General features: G+C 34.1%; 2 protein-coding genes and 1 non-coding gene across 3 annotated transcripts; 2 read left to right on the top strand and 1 right to left on the bottom strand.

Annotated features, from left to right (window-relative positions):
• Positions 1-3,402: 3,402 nt before the first annotated feature.
• LOC126723392 (rust resistance kinase Lr10-like) lies at positions 3,403-6,716 on the top strand. Its single transcript, XM_050426783.1, has 4 exons — positions 3,403-4,301; positions 4,396-4,419; positions 4,787-4,840; positions 5,453-6,716. The coding sequence occupies exons 1-4, from the start codon at positions 3,527-3,529 to the stop codon at positions 6,568-6,570; spliced, it is 1,971 nt and encodes a 656-aa protein (XP_050282740.1). The 5' UTR covers positions 3,403-3,526; the 3' UTR covers positions 6,571-6,716.
• A 727-nt stretch (positions 6,717-7,443) lies between these two features.
• Positions 7,444-7,516, top strand: TRNAK-CUU (transfer RNA lysine (anticodon CUU)). The gene has a single exon. It is a non-coding gene; the product is annotated as a tRNA-Lys (tRNA).
• A 6,073-nt stretch (positions 7,517-13,589) lies between these two features.
• Positions 13,590-14,135, bottom strand: LOC126722408 (uncharacterized). The gene has a single exon (XM_050425563.1). The coding sequence runs from the start codon at positions 14,133-14,135 to the stop codon at positions 13,590-13,592; it is 546 nt and encodes a 181-aa protein (XP_050281520.1).
• Positions 14,136-20,594: the final 6,459 nt, after the last annotated feature.

The raw sequence follows: 20,594 nt of genomic DNA on the forward strand, positions 1-20,594 counted from the left end.
AGAAGGAATTTCGATGCATGTTTTGACCAAATAAAAAGCAAATCCATGTAATTTGTTTACACTTTACTCATGTATCTGACGCAAGATCACTTTATTTTCCTAATTTTTAAAATGCTTTATTAATAAAAATGAAAATGTTAGCTTTTCAATTACAGTTCATCGAATTATAAGAGTGGGTTTGGATAAAATTCAGCTCTAAATATGTTGGAAACTATCTTTTTCAACCTACTATATGACAAATTATAAGACTATTCATACATATTATTAAGCAAATTACATGATTGGGCCGGCCTAAGGCCCCACAACAACAACAAAAATTACCCTTAGGGAAAGAGGCCCCCTCCATTGTCAAAGGCCCAAAACTTTATATATATAAATATATAATGGTTGTGCATTTTTTTTAATTATTTATGCTAAGGATATATACTACAAATTTTACTATAGGCTTATAAATTAGCATGTTACCAATCACAATAATAATAATAATAATAATTTAAACATTCATTAATTAGATTGATGAAATTCATCAATCATAATCATTGTCATATCATATTGTAAACATTTTGTAGCGCTTTTATCTCATTTTTTCTTTTCATTTCTATCAAAACTCCTAAAGTATGAGATTAATAGAAACCTAACCCAATTGAAAGCCTAAAATGTTTCAAAAAAAATGTTGCAAATGTATTAAATCATCGATTATAGATTAATCTATCTTAATAGTTTGAGACTCTACAAAGCCACACACCAAATAATATCTATCTATCACTTTAATAAAAAAGATATAAAATTAAAAATTAGATTACAACTTTACTTAACTATGTATCGTCATATATCCAAATTAAAATACCTTTTTTTTTAATATAATATATTTTTATTTCTTTTTATTAAAACTTATGATTCAACTATAATATTCAATTCTCTGTATGAAATTAACATTAGTTTAGTTGGTAGTGTTCATCAAATTACGTACATATTTAATTTATCAAATTAAACTTGATCAGGTTAGTATTAAATAATTTTTTTTAATTAATATTTACATATAAAAGGACTCGCATAAAGTTTTCACTTTCAGCCCCAAATTATGTTGGGCCGCCCTTGTCACATGATTTGATTTATTAAAAAATTCATGTGATATGACTAAAAAAAATTATATATGATTGGTCTCTTCAATTGTCTCATAATAAGTTTGGGAGGAAAACAACTCTAAATATGTTTGAAGCTAAACATTTTGTATCGGTTTTTAGACATGTACAATGGGTGTGACATAGTTTGGGAATCCTAAAGGTTTTTTTTTTTTTTTTTAAATTTTAATTTTTAATTTAAAATTTTAAAAATTTTAATTAATTAATTAATTATTTATTTAAAGAGAGTTTCAACTTATGGCATCCGCTCTAGATGATAGCTCCTTATCATCATACCAAAACATTAATAAGTTTTTTGAGTAGACGGGGATTGCCCCTGGAATTCCAAAAAAGAAAAAGAAAAAAAAGACTAGATAAAGGGGTTGTTTCGTGGAGAAGAAATTCTAGAATTAGGGATCTGTGGTAACCAATTTTGTTCCCAAATATTAACCTTACTCAAACCGCCAAGCAATTTTGGAGAGCAAAGAGTACTTCGTTTAACCCAATGGATTTTTTTTTTTTGGTGGTATTGCTTTGATTTCATTGGTATCTAACTATATATCTAATTGTATTTCCTTGGTAAACAAAGAGTAACTAACTTTTTTTTTTCAAGGCAATGCTAAAGTACGGCGATATAAGTATCTGATATCTTTATTGTTTTAATCACTTTAAATAAAAATCAATTGCATGCTCCCCATTATTTTAGAAAAAAAAAAAGTTTTTAGGTTTAAATTGTTTTTTATTAACTATTATATATAAAAAAAAATCACAATATCATTCAAATAATAGTTACAATATATATATGAGCAAACCATAACATGGAGTCTACAATTGTCCAAATCCCAATAGGTCCATGAAAAAAGAGCATTGAACCTAAGCTGATTTGTATTAAAAGCATCTATGGTATCACCTATAAATGAAAATGATAACTATCAAAAGAATTTTTTAAATCGTACTTTTCTTTTTTAGCGAAAATATGAAAATTCCTTAACTAACTTCTTCATGCATGAAGTTTCCTTTTCCTACCCAAAAGAAATCCTTTGGTTGGTCTTTTTTGTATAGATTCTCATGCATGGGTGTTTGTGGTGTAAATTATCACATAGTAATTTAACCATTGAACTATAGAAATAGTTAAGAATGGGTGATCAGTCTGACTTCCGTACTTGGGAGTAACCATAGTAACTCCTAATCATTCTTAGGCTAAGACCTAATTTTGATAATATATAAGGAACACCAAAACGATGCTAGTAGGATTGGGGACTCGAGCCTAAGACACTTTGCATAGCGGAGTTTTGTTGTTCAAAGGTCTTAGCCACTAGGCCACCAAGAAGTCATATCCATTCTACGTGCACAAACTACACAAAATATTTTAACAATTATTACCTACTTTATAAATTATTAAAAAAAAAAAAAAAAATCAACAAAACTTAATTAGCCTACTCATTTGAAGCAAAACATGTAGGAGAATGCTTTCTTTCTTGTCATTATGGTTTCTATAGATACTTTTTTCGCTGCTAATTTTGCCCTAGATAACTAAGGTGTACATACAAAGGAACTTAGCTGAGTGTAAAAACATCCAAGTTTACAGTGCGGCTATTCAAGTACTGGTGTCCAATTGCAATATGCAGAGTTTAGAGGAGATATATAAGGTGTATGGAACAGAAGATTTTTATGTTCTAGTTTACCAAGAATAGTAAAATTGCTAAAACAAGATTTACAAGCAGCATTTCATTCGTTCTACGCCAACTGTGAAGGTGGTGAGTAGTTTCATTGCCAGTTGATTGAAAAATGGTCCCCGGTGACCACAATGACCTCTGAGATAATGTAAACCAAAAGCAAACAAATAAACAAAAAAAACCTATCTTATACGCAATCAAGAAATCAATAATTACGGAAAGTGGTATAAGACTGAAAAATCAACGCGATCAAGAAATCAATAATTACAGAGTCGTATAAGACTGAAAAATCAGCACCGCCCTGCAGCTGCATAGCAAGTCAGTACTCTATCAGTCTTCTCTGCATATAGCCAAACTCTCTCGTGATTCAAGGATATATACAATGTATGCTAATAGATCTGATCATAGATACTGACAATAAGCATGCTGTTACGTATTCAAATCTAAGTTCATGTCAGAGACCAAATTTGACTTAATCACTGTCAAATAATTTATCAAGATGACGCATGTGCTAACGCCAATAAATTTTTGTTGTTATCTTGATGTTGATATTGTCCCACTGCCACGAACTTTCATTCATCTATTTGATTGGAAACTACTTGTTACTTTCTTGTAGAAGATAATACTTTTCATCAAGACCACAAAAACAAGTTCATTTTATCTACATCCACAGCCAGCTGTGGAAGTTTTCTAGCATGTACTGGTGCAAAAAATTCCTCTCTACCTCCAATGGCAAGAGGATTGACATTCAGTGCAGGACTCACAGCCCTTATTGCTCTTGCACTAGTCCATGAAACACTCAGTGCTAATGATCAATATTACTGTCCCCCTTCTTCCTGTGGCAATATCCCCAACATAAGCTCTCCCTTTCGATTGAAGAGCGATCCAGAAAGCTGCGGGGACCCAAGGTATGAACTGTCATGTGAGAACAATCGAACGGCGTTACTCTTATTTGCTGGAAAATACTACGTACAAAAAATCAGTTACAGTAACTACACAATCAGGGTTGCAGACTCTGGTATACCCAACGACAATTACTTCTCCATCATCCCGACTTATTCCTTATCTCGCTATAATTTCAGTCCTCAATATGAATCGGCATATTCCACATATCAGCGGAAGATAACGAAGTACGATAGTTATCCTGAACTATCATGGAGTGTGGTTTACATGAGCTGTGAAAAACCAGTGAATTCTCAGTACTATTTGGACACTTCTACTTGCATTGACAACTCTTCTAACTATATATCTCATTCCAAGAGGTATAGATATGTTAAAGTTGGTAAAACGAATGCAACCGAAGTGGCAGACTCGTGCCGAGTAGAGAAGATAACTCGGACATCGTGGCCAAGAAATGATGACCCAAATGTATCCTGTAAAGATGTCCACAATGAATTGGTATATGGTTTTGAGATTTCATGGCTCCGAGGTAATTGTCAAAGTATTTGCGGAAGAAAGGGCTACTGCTACCTCAATGACACGAACCATGTTCAATGCCCGATCGGTAAATAATGCGATAAAGGCCATATAGCACTTTTCTTTTTCCCATGTTTTTTTTCCCCAAAAGCTGATGATATTCTTTTTCTTTGTCAAAGCAGGATTCCTGGACAACATACGCTCAGGTAAGGCATCGAATAGCACTATGAAAATAGAATTAATTGCACAAGTTGTTTTTGGTTTATTTATTTATTTTTTTTCACAACGTTATTGCACAAGTTGTACTGCTTGATGATGACACAAGTGGCGAGGGGAATAAAAATAACCATATGCTTGATCTCCAAATTTAGATCTTAGAAACAAAACTCACGCCAAGTTGAAGCAAAAATTACTAGCAATAATTATCTGAAGTACTGAATATATGCATAGAGGTGTAGGCTTGATCACGAGAGAAAAAAATTTAAGCTTGGCACAATTGATAACGTTTAGGTACAGTTTCATTCTGGCCTTTAACTTCTTTTCATTTTAATGGATTTTCTTTTTCCTTTTCAGCTTTGTATTATTATGTCGTTCTTCCTTCTGGCCGTCTTGCGATCTTCCTCATCAGTAAGAACTTCTTACTTTCCTCTTTCTTTTTGCATGATCATTTCTTCTAAAATGAAGGATGAAGAATAATTGGCCAACATTTACACAATTCCCTTCATAATTCAAATCAGTGTCAATTTTGATTTAATCCTATTGTTTGAAAAGTTTCAATTAAAGTCCTATATACATTTTTTTAACTGTTTCAATTTGTCCCTCAAAGAGATCATTGTCAACTAAATGTTCTAAAGAATCAAATAAATTGCGCATAAAGACCCGTCACACATCAACACAAAGTGATATTTTATTTCCAGCAAAAAAAAAAAAAAACCTCACAAAATGATCCGATCGTCATTAGATTGCATTTATTTGCTAGGATTATTTAAAATAATTTTGAAAGTTATTTTGTGCTAAACGTTTTATATGGAAGCATTTGTGATATCTATATACGTTTTAAATATAAATTAGATGAATTTCCATTAGTTTTTGTTAATAATAATTCAATGAGGGGGCAGAGTGAATTGATTTAAAAAGTTTATTGTTTCAATTTCAATGAAACAAAGCCCATTCAACTATTTGGTAACGGTGTAGCAACATCACTCGTTTCTAATGGGTTTTTCGATGATGATCCTGCAGTGATACACCTTGCAGTCAAATTTTTATTTGGGACTCCATTTGTGGTTGCATTTTTAATTTATAAATGGCGTAGGAGGAATTTATCAATGTATGACGCAATTGAAGATTTTTTGCAAAGCCACAATAACCTCATGCCCATAAGGTACTCCTACTCAGAAATTAGGAAGATGACCAATGGTTTCACGGAGAAATTGGGAGAAGGAGGCTTTGCCACTGTATTTAAAGGAAAGCTTCAAAGTGGTCATCTTGTAGCTATAAAGTTGTTGGATAAGTCCAAAGCCAACGGCCAAGACTTTATTAGTGAAGTTGCAACAATTGGAAGGATTCACCACACAAATGTTGTGCAAATCATTGGCTTTTGTGTTGAGGGACCAAAGCGTGCACTTATATATGAATTCATGCCTAATGGTTCTCTCGACAAATATATTTTTTCTCAAGAAGGAAGTATCCCCTTAAGTATTGAGAAAATATATGAGATTTCTCTTGGAGTAGGCCGTGGAATTGAATATCTACATCAAGGATGTGACATGCAAATTCTTCATTTTGATATCAAGCCTCATAACATTCTTCTTGATGAGAACTTCACCCCAAAAGTTTCTGATTTTGGGCTTGCCAAACTTTATCCTCCAGATGATAGCATAGTTTTTTTGACTGCTGCAAGAGGAACACTAGGATATATGGCTCCAGAGTTGTTCTATAAGAACATTGGAGGCATCTCTTATAAAGCTGATGTTTATAGTTTCGGCATGTTATTATTGGAAATGGCAAGCAGAAGAAAGAACTTCAATGCATTTGCAAACCACTCAAGCCAAATTTACTTTCCAACTTGGGTCTATGACCAAGTTTGCGAAGAAAATGACATAGTAATGGAAGATGTCACAGAGGGGGAGAAGGAAAAAATTAAGAAGATGATCAAAGTTGCATTATGGTGCATACAAATGAAGCCTAGTGATCGACCTTCAATGAATAAAGTTGTAGAAATGCTTGAAGGAGAAGTTGAATGCTCACAAATGCCTTCCAAGCCTTTCCTATCATCTCTAGGGGATGTAAGAGACAACTTATCTCCAACTTGCTCATCAATTCTATCAGGTGAATCAAGTCAATCATCTCAATTTTAAATGCAAAGAATTTGATATGTCAGTAGGCTGATTTACATGTGAAAGTTTTAGGAATTTTAGGTGTTGGCTAATTCCTTAACAAGTTTGCTTGTAATCTCTACAAAAGTTTACTTGTAATGACAAAGTTTTAATGTTATTGTTTTCAATGTCATTTGTAATCATGTGGTGTAATCAAAGACAAAGTCTGATAAATGCTATCACTATGCAAGTCTAGAGATTTTTGGTAATGAGAAATCAAGATCGATCAATTGAAATCAAGTAGTTCAAAAATTTGTAGAACAAAAAGTTCGCCTGATGTTCTTATGATATTTCCTTTCACCCTTAAATAGCTTTCTAAATAGTTATTAAGTTCATTAAAAACTTTATTACTTAATTGATATTTTCTTGTATTACCAACGAAAATATGTAGAGTTTTAAATCCCTTCCCATAACCTTTTATCAAATTTTGAAAAAAAAAAAAAAATCTAAGTTTCAATTAGCTTAATTGGGAAAAATTCGTATTCTCAAATAAGCGACATAAATTTGAATCTTGCTTTCATTAAAACAAATTGGTGTCTTTTTTATGAACCTATAGCATCTATCATTTTACACCCCCAAAAAAATTATCTATCATTAAAAAAATTAGATTAATAAATTAATCTTTAAATTTGATTCATATCAAGTTAGGGACTTCGGAAAAAGATAAGGAAGTTTCATTTATTCAATTCTGATAACATGTTTTCAAGGGAATCCAATAGGTAATATGAAATTCCATGAGGAGGAAAAAAGGAAGAGAAGAAAAAGAGCTAGTATGATAATGACTGAACATGAGAAAGTGGCCAAAATGTTCCCACTCCATTTGTCATATCTTAGTTTTAGTCAATGACAAACCAAGCCCATCTAGCTTAGTTGGTAGAGCGCAAGGCTCTTAACCTTGTGGTCATGGGTTTGAGCACCACGGTGGGTGTTCTTAATGTTTTCTTAGCAAAAAGTTTTTGTCAATACCGTGCACATCATGGGATCTAGTGACTTTGATAATTATTCAAAAAATAATGTAACTTTGAGGCATGTTAAAAACTATTTCTTTAAATTGATAATTTTCCTACCCTAAGGATATTGTTATCCAATTATTTAAGAAATAAAAAAATAAAAAAATCATGCCCACATGGTCAAGTACACTACACACACGCACATGTTCTTGAATGTCCATAAATTTTCTAAAATTAAAAGTGTTCTAAAAAAATGTCCATAAATGATCAAAATTGTTTTATTTGTTGGCGTTTATGTTACTTTATATTTTCAAAAGACTTTGAAAAATTTTAAGATGAAACAAGTCTTAAAACACAAACTCACTCCCTTTATCACATATACAATCTACACAAAATATTTTAACAATTATTACTTTAAAAAAATTAAAAACAATACTTACTTAGCCAATTAAGTTGAAGCAGAACATGTATGATAATTCTTTCTTTTTTTCATGATTCCTATATATCCTTTTTTAAGTTGCTAATTTTGCCCTAGATAACTAGGGCATATATAGAGCACCTAGTTGGGTATAAAAACAACCAATTTGACAGTGCAGCTATTCAATTATAGGTGTCCAATTGCAATATGCAGAGTTTAGAGAAGACATTTAAGGTCTATGGGACATAAGATTTATGTTCTAGTTTACCAAGACTTGTAAAGATGTTCTAATAAAAAAAAATAATAAAAAAAGACTAGTAAATATGTTCTAGTTGCTAGTTGGTTGAAGAAGATATGGTTCTCAGTGACCACAATGACCTTTGATGTTTGAGATAATATAGTTGCAATAATTGCAATAAATGTACAAGTAGAGACTGATTGATTAGAATTTATTTATTTATTTTTTTTTGAAGTGGAAGAAAATATCATTAAAACCTGAAAGGAATACACGGCAGAGAGACAAACACAGCAGGGCAGTAGGCCAAATACAACACCACAGAGGAACAAACACAGCAAGCCAACAACAACACAACAGAGGGACAAGCATAGCAGGGCATTAAGCCAAATACAACAAGTCATTTTGGACTAACACAAACACAGCAGGGGGGGAAACCCCATACCACGAGCATGAAGATTCACCACACCGCGCCAGTTGAGCAAGCTCATGCGCTACAACATTAAAAGCTCTATTTACATGCTTAAAAGAGCAGAACTCAAAGGATTCACGCATGAGCTGAATTCCTTGTAATATATGGCCTAACTCATTTCCTGTAGAGTTGTCATTCAAGGCTTGGACCACAGCAAGTGCATCACTCTCCAGAATGACCCGAGACAAGTGCAACTCCTGAGCAAGTAAAATGCCCTGCTCCATTGCCATAGCTTCCACTTGGTCTGCTGCAAATCTGCCTGGCAGATATTTACTAAGAGCTGCCACGACATGGCCATTGCAATCCCTTATAATTACTCCAATGCTGGAATTTCTTCCATAGTCAGAAGCTGCTCCATCAACATTAATTTTGAAAACTCCTTGAGGAGGAGCCTCCCACCTGATTTGAGAATGTCTTGAGGAAAGGAAATCTAAGGAAGCAGCCATTTTGAAGTCCTCTAAGGTACAGATTGCCAGATTCCAAACCTGAGAAGGAGAAAGAGGAGAATCATTATGCACTAATTTATTTCTATTAAACCAAAGAGCCCAAGATAATACAAAAAGTAAATCCAGGACCTGTGAGGCATTAGAATGAATTAAATGCAAGGCCATGTCTAGGAAAGACCAATTGTGACTCTGAGGAGGTCTAGGAAAATCTGACCAATAGCTCCAAACAAGGGAGGCAGCCACACAATGGAGGAGGGCATGATTGATGTCTTCAGGCTCCAAATCACAGTTGGGGTAAGCAGTGCTGCAATTGATCCATCTTTTGCTTATATTATCATAGGTGGGCAGCCCATTTACACAAGCCCTCCAAGCAAAAATCTTAATTTTTGCAGGGAGGTTTAGGTGCCAAAGTTTCCTCCAAAGCAGACTATTGGGGTCCCTAGAAGAGCATTGACCCTCTTTAGTTGAATCAATCATACTGTGGGCTATGTGATAAGCACTTTTCACCGAAAATTCTCCTTTCTTGTTTCCAATCTAGATAAGTTTGTCTTCTGGCAGATTATAACTTAGCGGAATCTTCAGAATGGTTTCCATCTCAAAGGGGAGAAAAGTAGAACAAAGAACTTCTACTTTCCACCATTTGGTGTCCGGGTCTATGAGTGAGGAGACCATAGGGAATTCAAAATTGTGGATCTGGGGAGAGATAACTTTATAGGTGGAAGGTGTTGGGAGCCATCTATCCTCCCATATATGAATTTGTTTCCCATTACCAACTCTCCACCTAGTACCACGCCTTATAATTTCTAAGCTACTATGAATGCTTCTCCAGGAATAAGAGGGGGAAGAACCAAGCTTAGCATTAAGAATATCACCCGTGGAAAGTACTTAGCTTTAAGCACTCTGGCCACCAAAGAGCTCAGATTAGTGAGAATTCTCCAAGCTTGCTTGGCAAGCATGGCCAGATTAAAAGCTTTCAAATTTCTGAACCCTAACCCGCCATTTGCCTTTGAATTGCACATCCTCTTCCAACTAATCTAACTTAACTTTGCTTCCTGCTGCCTTTGGCCCCACCAAAATTTTTTCATCATTCTTTCCATGTCATCACATAGGCTTTGAGGAAGTAGGAAGCAACTCATAGTATATGTTGGAATTGCTTGTGCCATTGCCTTGATGAGAATTTCTTTCCCACCCATAGAAAGAAGCTTACCTTTCCAACCCGCAAGTTTTTGTCCAACCCTCTCCTTTAAAATTGCAAAGACTTGATTTTTTGATCTACCAATGAGAGAGGGAAGGCCCAGATATTTAGTGTGCCTTGTATTCTGCATAGGGCCTAGGATATTAAAAACCTCATCTCTAGCTTCTTGGGCTGTATTGGGGCTAAAAAAGATAGAGGATTTGTCTGTGTTAACTTTTTGACCCGAAGCTTCTTCATAATCCATCAAGATTGATCTTAGCAAGTGGCATTCTTCTGAAACTGCTTTACAAAAAAGGATGCTATCGTCGGCAAAGAAAAGGTGGGTCACCTTTGGGCAGCCCCTAGTAATGGAGATGCTGGTAATGAGTTTATTCCTGGCAGCCTGGTGAATGAGTGCTGAAAGACCTTCAGCACAAAGAAGAAAAAGGCTTGGGGAGAGAGGGTCACCTTGATGGAGACCTCTTGAGGGATGTATGATTCCATGAGCAACTCCGTTAATGAGGACAGAGTATGTTACCGATGTGATACATTGCATAACCAAGTCTCTCCATCTGTTGCAAAATCCCATTTTTTCCGTAACTTTTGATATGAAACCCCATTCAACCCTATCAAATGCCTTGCTCATGTCTAGCTTGATAGCCATAAAGCCCTCTTTCCCGGCTGTTTTGTGATCTAAGTAGTGCATTAACTCAAAAGCCACAAGCACATTATTTGTGATGAGCCTATTAGAGGTGGAGGCACTTTGGTTTTCTGATATAATATGGGGTAGGAGAGCTTTTAGACGATTGGCAAGAGTTTTAGACATGAGCTTATAGACTACATTGCATAGGCTGATGGGACGAAAGTCCGTCATTCTTTTGGGATTATTTTTTTTTTTTGGAATTAGGGAGATATTGGTTTTGTTGAGCTCTGGTATGGGTAAGTTATGGTTGAGGACATTTAGGACCATGTCCGTAACATTGTTACCAACAATACTCCAATATTTTTGAAAAAATACGGCGGACATACCATCTGGTCTTGGAGCCTTATTGGGGTGAATTTGTTTTAGGGCAGCAACCACTTCTTCTCTGGTGAATTCTCTTATTAAGCTTTCATTCATATCATCCATCACCTTATAAGGGATAGCTTCAGTTACTTCCTCAATTTGGTTTGGGTGGGAGGAGCTGTATAAGCTGTCAAAATAAGATATAGCAGTTTGGGTAATGCTTTCTTCATCATCACACCATCTTCCCTGCTCATCCCAAATGCCCACAATATTATTATGTTTTCTCCTTTTCGATGCTTGCGCATGGAAAAACTTGGTGTTTCTATCACCCTCTTTAAGCCAGTGAGCTTTTGCCCTTTGACCCCAATAACTTTCCTCATCATCAAGAAGAATATTAATCTCTCCCCTTAGCCTGTTAATCTCCAAACTCAGATCCTCATCTTTTTCTCTCATGGTTAGGGCATTCAGCCTATTTCTTTTTTTTTTTTCAATTTTCTTTGGAATTTGCCCATATACCACTGAATTCCATTTGGAAAGTTCAACAGCACAAATTCTTAGATTTTTTGAAATACCATCTGGTGTACTAAGATCCACTCCAAACCCCCAAGAGGCCTCAATAATGGCCTTGCAATCTTCTCTTTTAGTCCAATGAGCTTCAAAGTGAAAGCGTCGGACCCTTGGTCGGTGCTTAGTTTTGGAATCAGTAACAAGCAAAGCACAGTGGTCTGAAGTAGAATCCACTAAATGGTATACTTTCATCTCTCCGAATTTGGCAGACCACTCTGGGGTAGCCAAAGCCCTATCCAATCTAAGGCAAATTCTACTCTCCCCCTCTTGCATATTACTCCATGTATAATCTGGACCACAATAACCCAAGTCATGGAAACCACAATAATTTACAACTCCCCTAAAACCATCCATCTGTTGCTGTGAGCGATTTACTCCCCTAAATTTCTCATTTATTGAAAGAATTTCATTAAAATCTCCTAAGCATAACCAGGGTAGTTGAAATTGATTATAAAGAAAAGCAAGAAGATGCCAAGATTCGTACCTTTTATGTGTCTCTGGATGGCCGTAGAAACCGATTAATCTCCATTTGTAATCGCTGCTGGTCTCAGAGATTACTGCATCAACGTGGAATCTTGTATAGCTCTTAACCTCCAAATTAATTTCCCTTGTCCAGAGGAGCAATTCCCCCACTTCTACCAACACTTGGCACAATTAAACCATTTGCAAATCCAATTCTATTCTTTATTCTTTCCATGAGATTCTTCTTTAATTTTGTCTCCATAAGGAAGACAATTTTGGGGTTCCAACGCCGCACAAGATCATGCAGCACCTTAACTGACCGAGGATTCCCCAGTCCCCGGTAGTTCCAGCTTATGGGATTCATGGCTCCCGGCGATGCTGCCTAGTAGACACCGCCGATCTCTCTTCTTTCTCATTTAAGAGCTTGTTAGAATCAGAACAAAGTTTCTTCTGAGCTGGAGCTTCTTCTTCTGAGAGAGTTATTCCCCCCCCCCCCCACCCCGTTTAGCCCCTAAAATTTGAGTTTGAACTTCAGAAGTTGGGCTTTTATTTTTACCTGTTTCTCTTGCTATTTTTTTCCAGTGGCGTTTTGCCTTTCCATTTCGTTCTTCCTTTGGGCTTGAGTTGTCCTCCGAGCATGCCTTAGTGTTTGTTGGGCTTGCCATTAGCTTTGTTGGACTAGAAACCTCCATCATCTCTTTTTCAATATTGGAATGCTAGCCCACAACTGAAAAAAACGTAATTAGCCCTCATTTCTTTGTCCATAACACCGGTAGGCCCATTTGGGGAGCAGTCCAAGTTAGCATGTGAGGAAGTTGGCTGCCCATAAGCGCGTTCCATTTGAATTTGAATGGAATTGTTCCATCCATCCGGTTTTTGCGCCGGCTGACACATTGGACTTCCCATCCCATCATGCTCCCTTTTTCGCTTAGTGTTTGCTTCCCACCGTTCCCAGAGCTTCCCTCACCACCTTTCGCCTCCGTTGCTTGAGAGTTTCTTGCCGTTGTCTGAACATTTTCTGCATCTCTTTCTCCGCCATTTTCATCTCTTTCCCCATTACTAGTAGACCGCGACTTATCAGAACCCATCTTGCCATTTGCTCTTAACCAATCTCCGTATTGCCTAGGGGCATTGCGCCAATCTGAAGTTCCTAGGCAATGTTTGTCATCATGCCTCATTTTTCCACAAAGGAAGCAAAAAGTTGGGAGCCTTTCATACTTGAAGGTTACCCAAAATTTTCCCCCCTCCATATTAGTTATCTTTCCCCCACGTCAGAGAGGCTTTTCCAGCGGAAGATTGACTCTAATCCTCATAAACTTCGCTTGATCCGCTTGCCCAAATCTTTTATCCGACTCTATGAACTTTCCCAAACTATTTCCAAGCTCCTTTCCCACTTCATCATCCATCATTTCAAATGGGAGCCCCCAAACCTGAACCCAAAATGGAGAGTGCGAAAAATCGATATTGGATGCTGTCAATCCTTTTCTCCATCTGCTTAGTATTAAGGGGTTGTTTTCGAAATTCCATGGGCCATTTTTCTCAACCCATTTGAGTTGGTATTCTGAGCCAAACTTAAACTGCAGAACATCATGTCCGACGTCTACAATTTGTAAATCGGAACCCATTTTCCAAGCCAATCTCAGAGTATTTTTCAGCGCCCTTTGATTCTGTTGTCTATTCGACAGAAGTTTGCCGAAAAGGCTCAATGAACACTCTTCTAACAGATTTGATCTATAGCACGTTGTGATATTTATTTCCTCCTCCTCCTCTCTTGTTAGACAGAGGTTGAGAAGACCATCAACCACCGCTTGCTCCATAGCAGCGTTAAAGGAAGAGAGGGACAGACCCTAGAGAAGACCCTGATAGAGTTAATGGGAGAGAGATACTCGGCTAGCTAGACGAGAGAAAGTGACTCCTACAGAGGGAGAGAAAGACATACCCTTCTAAAGAGAACTGATTGATTAGACATTTAGAATTTAGAAAGAACCACCGCCCAAATAGTGGAGAAAAATTATTTGTTAGAACAGAAAAATCAGCACCGCTCTGCAGCTAGCAAGTCATGAGTCCTCTATTTAATTTTGAATATGGCATAATTAATAATTTGTTTTAGATCTCAATCAATAATTGCATGGTGCAATTATAATGTAACTAACTTGCAACTTTGGCTCACGCACAGAGATGTTTAATTCTAACGGTATTATTGATGTTGTAGACAACATAACATTTTTAAAGAATTAAAATGAGAGACGAAAAAAAGGAAAAAAATACCTTGGAGTTTTGCCAAGAATTAATGAAACGTAAATCTAACTTTGGATATGAAGCATAATAATTAAACGAAGATATAAGATTTAAAGCAAATTTACTTCAATTAGAAGTATATAATGGCAGAGAGGCAAATCAATAATACTAGGTTTCAAATGAGAAGCCTATCAATTGACCTACGTACGAAGATCAAGTTTCAAAGATCTAAATTAGCTCTTAATTGACCAATTATTTGTACGTACTGGATGTCTTTTAGCCTAGGTGCCTCCATGTCAAGCAAGTCCAACTCAATCCAACCACCATGAAGCCTTCATTTTAAGTTAAATAAATTTAGAGAAACAATAAATTTCATTACTGTCTGAGGTAACAAGTTATTAATGGTGGATAATAAAAAAATAATGATTGGCACATATAAAAATCAATAATAATCGATCAACTCAACAATTGAGAAATTTACTGTAAAAGCTATTTTGTTTTTAGCATTATTCTTTTAACTTAGGTGTTTTGTGTTTGTTAAAGTTTAGTTTTATTTCTAAGCTTTTCTCCAAAAAAAAAAAAAAAAAATCATTTAAATAAGTTTATTTTTTTAATGTTACATACAAAAACCCACACAAAAAGAAAGAACCCCACATTGGCACCCAATCATACCTCTTGGGATATTTTCATCCATGCAAAACAATATAATATTATAATATAAACTAGCATAATATTTAAATAAAAGAAATCATTGTAGAACGCTACACGAGGTCCAGCTCAAAGGAGACTGATCTGGTTTCTTTCAGGCCTAAACCTTTATTGGACTCGGATTAGAACCAACAAAATGGAAGTTTCTAACTTTGATCTTCTCAGTCTTTATTGATCCTTAGGATATATGGATCTGGTGGAGTACTAGCCCGTCAACTCTTGTTGCTGGCCACACCCACGGATTAGCATTAGTAGGGTCCTCAATAAATATCAGCCAATATCTTGATTGCCAAAAGCACAGTCCAATTACTTGACCCAAAACATTACTTCCATTTGGGTGAAAACCCATCTCGATTTTCAACAATAGGCCTTTTTAGACATTTAGGCTGCTTAGGCTAACTTACATGGTTCCAAAAAGAAAATCCATTCAGAGAAACTAAGACTAAAACTTTGAGATAGTGATTATTACAACATTAAAATTTTTATTTTAGCCCAATTTACTCCCTAAACTTTGCATACATACCAAATTGATGCATACATTAGTCTACAGATAAAGTGACTAAAAACTTCAAAACTAAGAATATATATCTAAAACAATATTTCTCATTCTAAAGAAGAAATTTATCTCAATTTGCAAAACTAGATCGATCTTGGATACCCATATTGAGAGAAATACATACCTACAAATTTACAAACATGTACTCCACCAGATACCCAAGACGTAACACCAATCCAAGTGGACGGAATAGCCATCTATGTTACTTTGGTTTTATAGATCAATGTTTTAAAACTCAATTGAAATAAAAGAAATGGGCAAAAAGCTAAAATCAATATGTCTCAAGCTTCCCATAAATAAATTAAAAAAAAGTCTCATGTTTAAACATGAGGACTTCATGTGATCTAGTTAGCTTAACTAGTAAAGTCTCTAATAGTTAAATAAGAAATCTGTGATTCAATTCCCGCTATAGATTGACACTTCAAAAAAAAAAAAAAAGAACTACATTTTAATGATGCGTTCTTCAGCCAATTGGGCCGGAGTACAAGGCCATCAATCTTGAACATCGTTTTGTCTCTCTCTCATCCTCGGCTAAACTGCATTTCCTCCGTTCTTCTTCACAGCGGACAAATTTAAGGCTCTCCCAAACCAAGTCCAAATTACTCAACAATAAGCCCAAGCCTACACCAGAAACTAGCCCAAACCTTAAAAAAAATCCAAAAAGCTCAGACCTGGGCCTATTTGGTAACACTTTCAAAAACAGTATTCAAGTTTCTGTTTCTTCCTCAATTGAGCTCTTTTAGCTATTTTGTTGCAATTTTGGGCTTGTATCTGTAACGCCCAGTGGGCCAGAGACTGTTCTGCTAAGGTATATAAATTAAAAACTCAGTCCATGATTTATGTTAAATTTAATATATATTGTAACTTTGCAAATTGCAAGTAAGAGAGTTAAAGAATGTGGTGATTGAATTGCTATTTAAATTGTGATCTTTATAGGTTTTTGAAATTGGGATAGAATATTATATTTAAAGACCCATCGCCTATTGTATTTATCATAGAAATTATAAATTCATATGAAAACGTTTTTAAAAATTTAACTTTGTAGTTATAATACTTATTAGATAATAGATAATATGATATTTGAGATTTGAGAATTAGTTATACTAGTGTGTAATCTTGTGCATATGCACAGGTATAATTAAAAACAATCACAATTAAGCAAAACTTAAGTGCAGTACTTAGGTGTTGTTCCTTAAGTTCCTCTTTTAAGATTCTATCATGTGACTTTTTTCTCATGAATGGAAGCATATTTTTTAAGTTAAGTAATTACATAGCAGAATTTTAAGAAGTGAATCTAAGGAACAACACCTAAGGTACTGTATATAAGTTTTATCTATCACAATTATACTATTTAAATTATACATTTTTTTCAAAAGAGGTTTAAATTATACATGGTATTAGCTTACATATATATATATATATATATATGATTTAGATTTTAATTGGATTTAGACTCTTCGGTTATCCAATAATTCACTTTTCATAAAAACTAAAAAAAAAAAAAAAAAAAAATAGATGGACATATGGCGCAAAATTGAACTTTAATTGAAATCTAATTTAGAATCTAATTGAATTTGAACTTTTCGATTTTTACAGTTAATAGTTTAAAAATTAAGGTCATTTAACCATTTCCCCCCAAATTTAACATCCCTTTAGATCCAACAAAAACAACATCTCACAAAAGAATAAGCCAAGCCTAATCCCTTTAGATCCAACAAAAACAACAACTCACAAAAGAATAAGTCAAGCCTAATGCACCATTCCTTGACTTGGGTCTATGGTATGTGAATTATAATTTTGAGTGACTACTTACTACTGAAATTTACTAAAGTACTAAAAACCTTAGTAACTTTTTAATTTGAATATTTTAGGGGTTAAAAGATATTTTAGGGGTTAAAAGTGGTAAATGGGAATGAATGATATAAATTAAGTCCACACATTGTGTGGATGTAAGTCTATAGTGCTAGTACATTATAAAAGTTGGATTTCACAGTTGGTGGATGCACACAATGATGACAAATGACGCAATGACAATGCAAAAAATAATGACACATCATTTTTTGTAATTTCCTTCATCTATTAGGGATGATATTGAATAAAAACAATGCTACATGATAGACAATTATTAGTACATGTCAATCTTTTTGTAATGTCAACAATAAATAAATTTTTTAAAAAGTCCTTAAATGCACAATATAAATTCCACCATTATAATAAACTAGTGTGTAAACTCGTACATATACATGATTACAGTACAATTAATGAATTAAAAACAATTACAATTATATAGTTCTAATTATATATTTTGTTTTATAGAAAATGTTGAAATTATACATGGTATTAGCTTATAAATTTTTTAAACCATATATTTCTAAAATGTGTAATGGTTTATCATATATATATATATATATATATATATAATATGATTTATAATTTAATTGAATTGATACTCTTCGATTTTCGCACTCAATAATTCACTTGTCACAAGAACTAAAAAATTAGATGAATATTTGGCGCAAAATTTGACTACAATTAAAATCCAATTTAGAATCTAATTGGATTTGAACTCTTCGATTTTTACACTCAATAATTCACTTAGCACAAAAATTAAAAAGTAGATGGGACACATGACGCACAATTGGACTCTAATTGAAATTTAATTTAAATTCTAGTTTGATTTTCTCTAAGTTTTGGTTTTTAATATATATATATATATATATATATATTTATTTATTTATTTTGTTATCCACTATAAGCTCTTTTAATACTCCACAATATTTTCTTTGGATAACCTAGAAGGCATCTTTTCATTTTCGGAGTAACCTAAATGACATGTTTAAAATGTGCTAAGTATGTGTAATAAAGTATCATAATAAACTACAAATGCTAATATAGTACACTACTTATAAAGGATTTTTTTTTTCTCCAAAAAAAAAAAAAAAGTTATAAAGAATTTCTTCATTGATATCTTTTATATTTTAGGAAAAGATAAGTGTACTTTATTAGCTCAAGTCATTTGGGAATACACTCTCCAGATCAAATGGTAGCTCTTCTACCCAAATGCCTAAACCTGTAGATGAAACACTCTTCTAGCAGGGCATGAGCTAAATAGTTGCTCTCTCTTTCAACATGATTAAAATTAAACCAAAGTAAAGAACTTAATAGGACTTTTGTCTCTTTAATAATATGTCCATGTAAAGCAAAACAAAGGTCTGTTGTCTCTCAAGGCTGAGATGACCAACATTGAGTCCCCCTTCAAATTCAAGCTTGTGAATATTAAGATCCTTGGCAAAATGAACTGCAGTAAAAGCTTCAATGGCTTCAACAGAGTGAAGGAGAGGAATGTTTTTGGCTCATTGCTGCAGTATTAAGACCATTGGATACCTGCCATAGATATATATTAAGGATCATTGGATCAATGATTTTGTCTCTTTGTCTTTGTTTGTAGTTTGTGAATACTAAATGAATTCTTATTTGAAGTTTAATTAATTTTCATTTTGCTTATACTCCGCCACTTAGTTTGAATTTCTGGGTTTGCCCCCTCCTACAATCTACTAACCAGAATTCGTTTAAAAGCTTCAGGTCTTCGACCCATCCAAAAATAAATCACTAATAATAGAGATAAGAGGGTTGTTTCGGGAAGAAAAAATTCTGGAATTAGGGAATTGTGGTAACCAATTTTTTCCCCAAATATTAAACTTACTCCCATCACCTTACTCAAACTGCAAAGCAATTTTGGAGAGCAAAGAGTACTCCATTTAACCTAATAGATTTTTTCTGGTATTACTTTATTTTTCATTGATATCTAACTATATATCTAGTTCTATATTATATATCTAATTATATTACCTTGGCAAACAAAGAGTCATACTAATTCTTTTATTTTTTAATTTTTTATGGTAATACTAACTTATTGCTACATGAGTATCTGATATTTTTATTGATTTAATCAATTTAAATAAAAATTAATTGCATGCTCTCCCTTATTTTAGAAAAAAAAAAGGTTTAAATTGATTTTTTTATAAATTATTATAAAAAGTCACAATATCATTCAAATAATAGTTACAATATATGAGCAAACCATAACATGCAGTCTACAATTGTCCAAATTCCAACAAGTCCAAGGCACAAGAGTACTGGACCCAAGCTAATTCGTACTAAAAGCATCTATGATATCACCTATAAATAGAAATGACAACTATCAAAAGAATTTTTTAAATCGAACTTTTCTTTTTTAGCAAAAATGAAAATTCCTTAACTAACATTTTCATGCATGAAGTTTCCTTTTTCTATCCAAAATAAAATCCTTTGATTTGTTTTTTCTGTGTAGATTCTCATGCATAAATGTTTGTGGTTTAAATTTATTCAGGTGACCTTTTCCGTGATATAAATTCTCTCAAATAGTGACTATTACACACAACCTATATACATTTAAATGGCATTTTTCTAACGTAAATTATCGCATGGTAATTCAACCATTGAACTATAGAAATTGCTAAGAGTGAGTAATCCAGTGGGAGAGGGGACTCAAACCCAAGACACTCTGTATAGCAGAGTTTTGTTGGCCCAAGTTCACTAGGCCACAAATAAGTTTCACACTTTCTAAGGTACCAAAACCACAAAATATTTTAACAATTTTTGCCTGCTTTATAAATTTATTGAAAAAAAAAAAAAAAAAAACCAACAAAACTTAATTAGCCAATTCAGTTGAACCAGAACATGTAGGAGAATGCTTTCTTTCTTGCCATCATCATCATGGTTTCTATAGATCCTT

Source organism: Quercus robur, chromosome 4 (assembly GCF_932294415.1).
Source record: "Quercus robur chromosome 4, dhQueRobu3.1, whole genome shotgun sequence".
Lineage (NCBI taxonomy): Eukaryota > Viridiplantae > Streptophyta > Magnoliopsida > Fagales > Fagaceae > Quercus > Quercus robur.